Source organism: Patiria miniata, unplaced genomic scaffold (assembly GCF_015706575.1).
Source record: "Patiria miniata isolate m_02_andy unplaced genomic scaffold, ASM1570657v1 HiC_scaffold_8, whole genome shotgun sequence".
NCBI lineage: Eukaryota > Metazoa > Echinodermata > Asteroidea > Valvatida > Asterinidae > Patiria > Patiria miniata.
The window spans coordinates 6,921,740-6,931,979 of NW_024037075.1; the positions used below are offsets into that span (position 1 = coordinate 6,921,740).

The following is a 10,240-nucleotide window of genomic DNA, read 5'->3' on the forward strand; positions in this document are numbered from 1 at the left end:
CCCAACAAAAGGAACGCCATGAAAAAAAGGATGTGTCCTCATGATTTTATATTGTGCAATTTAACTGTGATGTATCATTTTGTTGTAGATTTGTTGTGTCACAGGCACTAACATAACCAAACAAACAAAAGTCTAGTTCTTGCACATGTACAACTATCTTCAGAGGAGAGATCATTGTCTCACCATGAGGAAGGAATTTTCCATGGTCTCTCAAAATTTGGCCATTCTGAAACCTTCTTTTCCAACCTTATTTTTTTCTCAATTTAATTAACAAACTACTTTTGGGAAATCAAACAAGTTCAATGTACATGTAAGCTAACTACCCTTCCTTCAACTTTAATATTTTAAGTGTCCCCTCTACACAAAACAAATAGAGTTCATATACCGTTTATTGTGTATTGATATAGAACATCTCTGGAAAGTGGCAACCAGGCAGCACTAGTCACAAGACCAAGTTTTGAAAGATAGCGGAAGATTGGCATTCAGCCAAAGACTTTCAGTACCACCTGTTGCTTGGCGAGTTGCCAGCAGACTGACTCCCACCTGCCCACCTGGACCAGACAATAAAAGCCTTTGTAACAAACCACCTGTATTTCATCATACACTGTATCCTGGTCAGACAGATAGAGTTCGTGGACTTTCAGAAGGGCAACAAACTTTTAATTCCCATGGCGTTGTGGTCAGCGTGGGTGGGAGAAGTCAGGCTGTCCTACATAAAAAAAAAACGACCATCACCGTGATGAGAAGTCATAACTCATCCCCCAAAACAAGATAGAAAATGATAGGAACTGAATGTATTTACCTCATAATACTTAGCTTCAGATGAGGTCAGAACAGAAAGTCTGCTGGCATTACATTAAGGCCACAAACAATAATAGTTCTGCTTCCGGTTACCCTACCTTCCCTATTTTGACAGCCCCTACCCTAATTGTTTATACATACGACCATCTCCAGAGCAGATATCACACATTTATTATGGCAAACTTTGGCCGTTCCGATACCATTTCAACAATTTTTTTGATCTGAATTAACTGATCAACAAACAAATGTTTGAAAGATTGGCATTCAGCCAGAAGCCTTTCAGTTTCACCTGTCACTTTATACCCAGCACGATTTGAGACGAAGGGGACCCCCCCCCATCTCGCTATACCCTATTACGCAAACTCTAGACTATTGATTCTGGTAACACAATGACCAACACAAAGGAGGGGGGGGGGTCCCTCAGTCTCATATGGCCCTTAATGGTCACTTGGCGAGTTGCCAGCAGACTGACTCCCACCTGCCCACCTGGACCAGACAATAAAAGCCTAGGTTAGTAGGTACCTGTATTTCATCATTTCCTGGACAAATGTTTACAATTGTGGTCAGGGTGGGAAAGTAAGGTTGCCCTAAATAATTCTTGCCCCCAAAACAAGATAGAAATGTATGATGAGATTTCAAGATTTTTCGTTTCAAATTTTAACCCAACTTAATAACTACCTTTTATTAGAGAGGCAGTGGCATTGGGGCGGTATAAGGAGTAACAGGCAGGGCGCTTTGGGGCGGTACGGAAACCAATAGGTTCTAAACTTTGATTTATTCCTGTGATATGCCACTGGTTGTTAAACATAGCTGGTGTTATATTATTTTACATGTATGTTTTTATTCCAAGAAAAATAGTACATGTAATGTCATTCACACGTACATCAGGGTGTCGACAAGGCTTCTCTAAGCAGTGTTAACATATTCCATTTCTGATGCTGTGGCAATCTTGTTGTCCAACTCCGTCTCATCAGCACAGTCAGAAGCTGTCAAACATTTGGAAATGGAAATACAATTACAGTATATTATTTTAAGTTTTTACCAAGTCTTTTTTGTAGATAAGACAAATGCTGTTATCTTTTGGGCACAATGCCATCTGCCGTACAGTAAATTTGATTCAGGATGGGAGGTTTGAATATTTTTGTTAACATAAGACGGAATTTTGAGATCACAAATTCTATCTTATCAAAAGTTTGGTTGCAGCCCACTGCTACATCAGACTCGACTGGTGAGCTGATCCCTGCAAGCTCGGTGGTCGAATGGTAAGATGTCTGCACTAGGAGGTCATGGGTTTGAGTCCTACAAGAGTATGCTAATGCTTTTGAATTTCTTTCTTGCAAGCCCTTGGACAACACTGATAATACCGTGGTTACAAAATGGTCGGAATACACATGGACAATACAGTGCTCCAACACATGACTTGTAATTACTTTTATAATGGAGTTCCAAATATCCTCTTTTTAATGTATTAATGCATAGTTTGGATTAATACAAATCATAATAATCCCTAAAACTACCATTTGTATAGATAATCCCCCCCCCCAATCCCACTGCACAAACTTTTCCCGAGGCAGTGCCATAAATAATTCAAACCATATTCATTGATCAGTAATAAAGCTCAGTGACAAACTGACCAATAGTCTACAACCGAGTCTATTTCTCATGGTGGTGCAACCTCATACACAAAAGTCTGCTGGCATCACATTAATCAATGATTTAAATAACGTACAGTGCCACAGTAAAATGGATTGATTTGTCCTCTCCACATATTTTTTAGTTTTGACTGAAATTGAGCAGTTAATATGTTAGAATATTAAAACTTGTGCTTGACGGAGCCCACATGATTTCGTTTTTCAAAACGCTCTCAGGCTAAAATTCATGCATGCTGAACAGAAATAAACAAACTCTTTATACAATCATAAATTCAAAACTATTTCATGTTGTATGAATAAGTTGTACAAATAACTCGACAACAAGCGCAGTCCTGTGTAATGTTTGTGGATAATTTCATCATCTACAAAAATAACACAAGCAGACACTGTAGTACATGTACAGAGTACATCGTACATGTACATTGTACACTGCCCCACTGCATGATTCAGTGCCTCTATTCATACATAATTTGCATACTGGGCGCCCGTGGTCCAATCTAATGAATGGATTCCGCACACACCCACAACCCACCCCAACACACCTCCAGCACTGCCATATAAGGCAATGTTTTGCTCAGGTATTTTACTTCCTCCAATGACTCACAACAAACCAAACACTGGGACTATTTTTTTTTACACAAATTTGAAAACAACTTCTGGTCAAGTTAAGGTCATGATGACTCACTGGTATGCAATTTGCTCCAGGGGCAAGAATATTCAACAATAAAATTTACTTTCATTTTAGGCAAGGTACATGATGGATCACAAGTGCATCACATTTGCATTACATGTCCAGTCACAACTCAATTCACGAGACAATCCACAAGTCCAGTCACAAGTAAATCACAAGGCCAGTCACAAGTAAATCACAAGGCCAGTCACAAGTAAATCACAAGTCCAGTCACAAGTAAATCACAAGTCCAGTCACAAGTAGATCACAAGTCCAGTCACAAGTAAATCACAAGTCCAGTCACAAGAAGATCACAAGTCCAGTCACAAGTAAATCACAAGGCCAGTCACAAGTACATCACAAGTCCAGTCACAAGTAGATCACAAGTCCAGTCACAAGTAGATCACAAGTCCAGTCGCAAGTACAGGGCACGAACAATAACAAAGGAATGCCTTTGTCGCAGTTCATTTGAATAGCTTGTGTGTTGACTTGGGACTCATTTTTGAAGACTTGTAACTGACTTGTGATCAATCACACGTCCCTAGACTACCACACCAATTCCAGGGATTCTAATTCATGTACTCACTAAGTGTTCATAAAACCAACATATCGCGTACCATATCCACTCCACCTTGGAAAATATGTACAGCCAAATATGAAAAAAAATACATATTGATATTTGATGTATTAATTTGCAACTAAAGAGACACTTACTTTTGGTCCAAATTTAAGATACCTTAATTCATTGCATTTATTTGTTCATTGATTATTACATGTATTTTGTAATATCAGAGTAAGAGGTTGACAAATTTTCAAGCACTACTGTAAACTTAAGCCATCGCAATCTTTAGCAGCAACAAAAATGACACTACAAATTTAGAAAGGGAGAAATTCATTGGTATGAATTTAAAGTCATAGGACTCAAAGACTCCCATGTAAAAGTTGTTGCCAATTCATCTGCACCCGCAGAGAAAAGCTCAAAATCAGTTTAGCAAAACTAGAATCATACATGTACTTGATTCTGTATACAGAACACTACTTGATATCACATTCATCGGCGATAATTTAAAGGTTCCCTTTTCGTATTGGGTGCACATGCCCATCTTGTCCCCAACACATGCCAAGCATATGCCTATCATGTGATCATACCCCACGATGGTACTGGGCTGCAAAAACCTGGAAGTGTACCAAGTTTATACTTCTAATGCCCCTAATGCAGACTGCTCCAGTTTAGTCAGGGTCGCTTCTTTTGTTGCACAATGGGGCTCAGACAAATCCTCTTAGACTATTGTTGCTTTTTGTTCTCTGTTCGGGTTCTGACGTAAATACAGATTACAAAACTAATAGGGTTATTTCCCAGTGAGGCTCAGCACAAAAGGAAGTATAGCCAAGTAAAGCAATACATGCACGTGATGACCTCCTCATACAATGGCTACATCTGTTATATAAGCAGCGCGCAAACTGCAGGCTAGAAGTTTCAGTTTTGATTGACTGCTGAACACTACACTTCAATCTGTGTACACATATGTACATGTAGACCTGATTCAAAACTGGATAAGAACTCATGTAGCTATCAAATTTGATTCATGCACATTTACCGGTACGTGTATGGGGATGATACACAAACAGCAATCACTGAAGTTTATGTAAATGCAGTAAGGTTGCAGTCTTTAATGCGGCACGTAATTTAGTGCTGACTGTTAAAAGGCACATGCAAAAAGATTTGTCAACTTTCTTTGACACTATGGCATCAGCTAGTGATAAGAGAGTCTTTGACATGATTGAACTGAAACGTGCATTACTGGAGTGCCCTGTATGTATTGACACTACTAGAGCCGGGCAGGATTTGGAGCTTAAGCTCTTAGAGTGCCATCACACTGTGTGCAAGGGTTGTCTGGATCAACTCATTGACGGCAAGACTGACTTCCACTGTCCACTGTGCTGTCGCCCAATGAGAGTTCCAGCCCAAGGTGTAGATGGCATCCAGAACAACTTTTACGCCCAGCAGATCCGGGACTATGCCAACAGCTGCAAACCTAAGGATGATGTGGGCGACGCCGCATTGAAGGAGAGGGTGAAATGCGGACGGTGTAAGGACGAGATCAGGAAGGTCCTACATCAGTGCGTCTCCTGCGGGTATCTCTGCAGCACCTGCACTTGGCAGCACCGAGACAGCAAGGATCTACGACATCACACCATCTTCATCCAGGGTAGGAGTTCCCAGACAAAAAAAACGACATCCAATTTCTGTGGCACTCATGACCTCTGCCGACTGGACTTCTACTGCCGGACATGCCGAGTGGCCCTCTGCAAGCTCTGCAAGGAGTTCCATGACACTGGTCCACTCCACTCAGTCAGGGACGTCTGCAAGGAGGCTCAGGAGACCTGGGATGAGACGGATAGTCTCCTGGATGTGGTCATCAACCGTCAATCACTTGCATTCGAGGTGTTTCGCAAAGTCCGCTGTGAGGAAGAACGCGTTGCCACCGAGAGCCGCGAGGCAAAGGAAAAGCTCAAGGCTTTCATCCGAGAATGCCACAACGTCTTAAGCAGACGAGAGATGGAGCTGATAGGGTCCATAGATCATCGCTCCAAGCAGATGTCCAAGTGCCTCAAGTACTCCAAGGAGCGAGCTCAAGACCTGCTGGCTAAGATCGGCAGCAGTATGGACTATGCTGACCAGATAAAAGAAGAGCGCGATCCACTCTCAGTTATCAGAGCAGCCGCTGCCTTGAAGCCGGCCTTGCTGGACATAGAAAAAACCTTGCTGGATGCAGACATTGAGCATGACGACAGCTTTTTGTCGGTGACCGATGGTGACCTGCAGTTTGACGTCGCCGCCTTTGAGCATATGGTGTCCCTCCTTGGTAAGAGCTGCGAGAAATCTCAAGCTGAAGATGCAGCTGCACAACAACAGTTTGACGAACTGTAACGATGCTGCAATGTTGGATGCTCTGGGCCAACTTTGTGGCGCCACTAAGCACAGAACATTTTGCTTAGCACATATACATGTTACCAGCCAAAGAGTCGTGCATGCATTTTGCCTGTAACTGGTTCTTGGGTGAGATTAGATGAGCACATAAATTTGCTATGCATTATTTTCTGCCAAGTGGCTCCATTAAATTGGGCCCAGCTGTCTTATTTTAGTAAAACGTTTAGCAGATCTTAGAGTAATGAGGCAGCAACACAAAGGCATTTTGCAACTAAAACAATGCAGAAATGCAAGGGCGGTACCATATATAATCCAACATTTTTCTATTTTTGTATATAGTAAGTATGTATTTGGCGTCCAGCGCATAAAAATCCTGACTGTAATGGAGACGGTATTCCTGTGCATAAATTAAGAGTTATTTGTGTTTGCACGTTATGTGGATTAGCATTTATTTTGTTCAGTATAAATATTTCTTGGTGGCAAGTGGTACAGGTGGTTTGGGGTTGGTGAATACGGGTATTATGCTTAGGGCAGAAAAATCATAAGATACACACTGCACTGGTGGCTGGATTAATTGATCACTTATTTATTAAGAAGTTTGTTAATAATTTTTTGAATCATGCTTTTACTACTAGTATTTCTGATTACATTTATTAATCTCACATGTGTAAATAACTCCACGAGTGGCTTGCTATATTTATGTTACAATGATTCACATTTTAAATACCTCTTTTCCGTAAATACTAAATTATGTGTAAATGTAAAATCTTAGTATTCCAGTTCCACAACATTCATTCTGACTTTACTGAGTGTATAATGCATAACATGTCTAATTTTGCGGGAAAATATTTAAAAGACTCATCGATTGTTTTTGTTACTATTATACCTTTCACGTAGAATTTGCCGAGTACTTTCCGTTTTGAGGAACTATCCGGATATTCAAGATTTGGGTGATATTTTCTGTTTGTTCAGCTTTTGAAGACTCTCTGTGAAAAGAACAAACAAATTGAAATCAAGTCTTAAATCAAAGCAGATTAAGTGTTCTGTTGGGAAAAGATGCAACAGGATTTTATTTCATTTTACTGTTGTATTACATTCAATAAATTCATGCTTTTGCTTTGTTGATTAAATATAACCGGCCAAAAAAACTCATCATTTTTAAGCATGTTGAAATATTGCAGGCCTGTCCTTTTACCACTCACAAAGAACTCTTGGAGTGTTACGCTCCACCCACGAGTATGAATGGGTACTGGGAGTAGCCTGCCATGGACTGGCATCCCTTCCAGGGGGAATACAAATATTCTGTCAATCCATGCCAATTTAAAAGAAACCGGAGATAAACACAGGTGTGAATGCCATATTGGCCCGTAGCAGTTGATGACAATTTTGTAGGGGCTGCCTCATAAGTCCAACGCCTCATTAGTCCGACAATGGACAAATGCTGTTTTGGACTTATGAGGCGTCGGAGCTATGAGAAGTCAGACTTATGTGGCCTCGGACCTATGAGGCAGAATAAATAAATGTTATGCCTCATAAGCCTGACGCCTCATAAGTCTAACGCCTCAGAAGTCGAAATTTCGGACTTGTGAGGCGTCAGAGCTATGAGGCGTCGGAGCTATGAGCAGACCCCGTTTTGTAGATATCTGGGTGTGTGGGGTGCTATGGGTTCAATATGGGAAATTCCCAATACAGTGCGCCACCAAGTGACCAAGAGGTTGCAACGGAGAGTCCATTTTATGCAGTGCATTGTGTTAACCGGTCAGTAGGTTCGTAAGCGTATGATTTCAGTATATTTTTCCTTTTCTTTTTATCAAGATAACTCTTTTTGGCGAGGCGACAGAATGCTATGCCCCGATCTATCAACAATTTCCTCAAGTTGTCGACCGTAAACTTGAAAAATGGACTCTCCGTGGCAACCTCTTTGATGGCACACTGTATTGGGAATGGCCCGTATTGGGCCCACAACATAATGGGATGTAATTGCATTGGCAGTAAAATGCTGGAGCGGTGAGTTCAACAAAAGCGCATATATGTTGTTGTTTACGTAACCTAAAAGCCACAATAAATTCTTGACCAATCACAGCCACTGTTGATTGACAAAGATCGGACATGCGTGTACTCGCATGCACAACTGCTACAACAGCATGGTGTTGGTGAGATGCATGTGTTGTTGCCATGGAGGGGGGGGGGGGGCCCTTCATGGATCTGTCTACTTTTCATGAGGAAAGTAGGACTTGGCAATTTGAATACCAGACAGTATCCTGTATAAGACCTACTGTGGCAGTCCTGTTGGCACTGGTTTCTGTCGGCTAGGAAGTAAACATTGCTGTTTGATTGCTGTTGGTAAACATCCTGAAACAACATGAACAACAAAAACAAAATCAGAATCAACAAAAACAAAATCAGAATAAAGTAAGCATTAAAAAAAACTACCCCCAAAACAAAAAACAGATAAAAAGTATCAAAAAAAAGGGAAGTATTTACGGTACTTTTAGGACCCCTCTGTTTTGAACTCACCTAAACAGCTGGTAACAGCCAGATTTAAGTTTTATTTTGGATTCATCGCTCTGAAGGATGTTTTGAAGAGAAGCAAAGTCTCAGAAGCATTCGGTTGACAACTGACGCATACACAACGATCAGCTTTTGTAAAAAAAGAAATAACAACTGCGAAAAAAATAATAGAGGGGTCCCAAACGTAACAACTACCCGACACAGCTTACATGTACATCACTGGGTATGACGACAGAAATTGTAACAAAGTGAACTGTCCTTTAAAGTTGTATTGTGCTTTGTTGTCTACTCACCCGCCCCTTCTTGAGTGTTGAAAGTTCATTCTGCAAAACTGTCAGCTCATTCATCTAAAGTGAGCCAAAAACATGAAAGAAAATGGAAGGAAAGATTATAATGGGGTAAGTAATTTTAACCATTCTTTCCTTAAGTATTAAAGTGGCCACACTATTATTATTTTCACAACTAGCACAGTTCTACTACTACTAGTCAGTACTAGTAAAATATTATAAAGGAATAATGGCCACCACCCCATTAACATTAAAATGCCACACTTTAATTTAAAGAGGTTGTGGAATGCTCGAAGACATTTCCGTCATTTTTCGGGTATATGTAGCCTAAGGTGTGATGAAATAAAAACGACTGACTAAGTATTGTTTCTGTCATGAAATGAGTACAAAAGGTACTTTTGAGAGCTGTTTTTCAGGTCCAGTTTCGACCCGAACGTGCAACTGTGTAAAAGTCGTCGTTGCGGGCAGCAAACAAAACACAGTAAATCGTGACGTAATAAACAGGACTCGTGTATGCGAACCCGCAACCTCGCGGTGCAAATTAGCAAAATCCTACCCTCTATCGACTGAGCTGTCGCACTGCTCGCTAAAACGTGGGGAAACAAATAATTAGATACCTGCGTGCGTATCAAAAAAGTATCGTAGAGGGCGCTAAACAACGGCTGCCGTAACGATAGCCACTTCGTAAAAATAATTTAGGGCTGGGTAACTCCTCCTCCCCTCTCCACATTATGTGGTTCGAGCCACAAAAAATTATATCATGGGCTACCTACGTAGGAACTACCAAAGTACATCGTTTTTTGTTTGGGCTAGCTACCTTTGTTTCAGAATCCTTCAAGGCGGGCTCCATCGTCAGATGGTCAGATCGTGGTTGAAAAATCAAAACAATCAACAGGAGGCCGCGCCGGCCGACACAGCCGGCCGACAGGGTGACCGTAAGGTCAGAGCCAAATTCTGCTAAATGCACTTCAATAATCTGTCAGATTTTGGAGTGTGATGGCCCATGGCCTAGCGGTTAAGAACACCGGACTCACGTTCTGGTGTTTCAGAGGCAACAGTGACGTGGGTCGGAGCCGAGCCCGCCGGCGGACACTGTGCTCTTAAGCAAGGCACTTAACCATTATTGCTTCGTCCTTCGGATGGGACGTTAAGCCGTAGGTCCCGTGTGTTGTATAAATGCACGTAAAAGAACCCAGTAAACACTTATCGCTAAGAGAAGGAAGGGGTTTGCCCCGGTTTCTGGCCTCCTGTATAAACTCCCACGTGGAGTATTTAGGAGAAGAACCAACCAAGAACCAAGAACCAAGATTTATCAAAAATCTGCCAAATTCCCCAGAATTACTCGAAATACACTATAAACACTTAAAATCACATGCAGATTGGTACT

General features: G+C 41.3%; 1 protein-coding gene across 1 annotated transcript; it reads left to right on the plus strand.

Annotated features, from left to right (window-relative positions):
• Positions 1–3,543: 3,543 nt before the first annotated feature.
• On the plus strand, positions 3,544–7,187 carry LOC119719839 (E3 ubiquitin-protein ligase TRIM71-like). The gene has a single exon (XM_038189334.1). It carries the CDS (start codon positions 4,835–4,837, stop codon positions 6,053–6,055), a length of 1,221 nt encoding a protein of 406 aa, XP_038045262.1. The 5' UTR covers positions 3,544–4,834; the 3' UTR covers positions 6,056–7,187.
• Positions 7,188–10,240: the final 3,053 nt, after the last annotated feature.

What these genes read in the sequence shown, in the direction of transcription:
- LOC119719839 (XM_038189334.1), top strand. Translation starts at nt 4,835, where the DNA reads ATGCAAAAAGATTTGTCAACTTTCTTTGACACTATGGCATCAGCTAGT.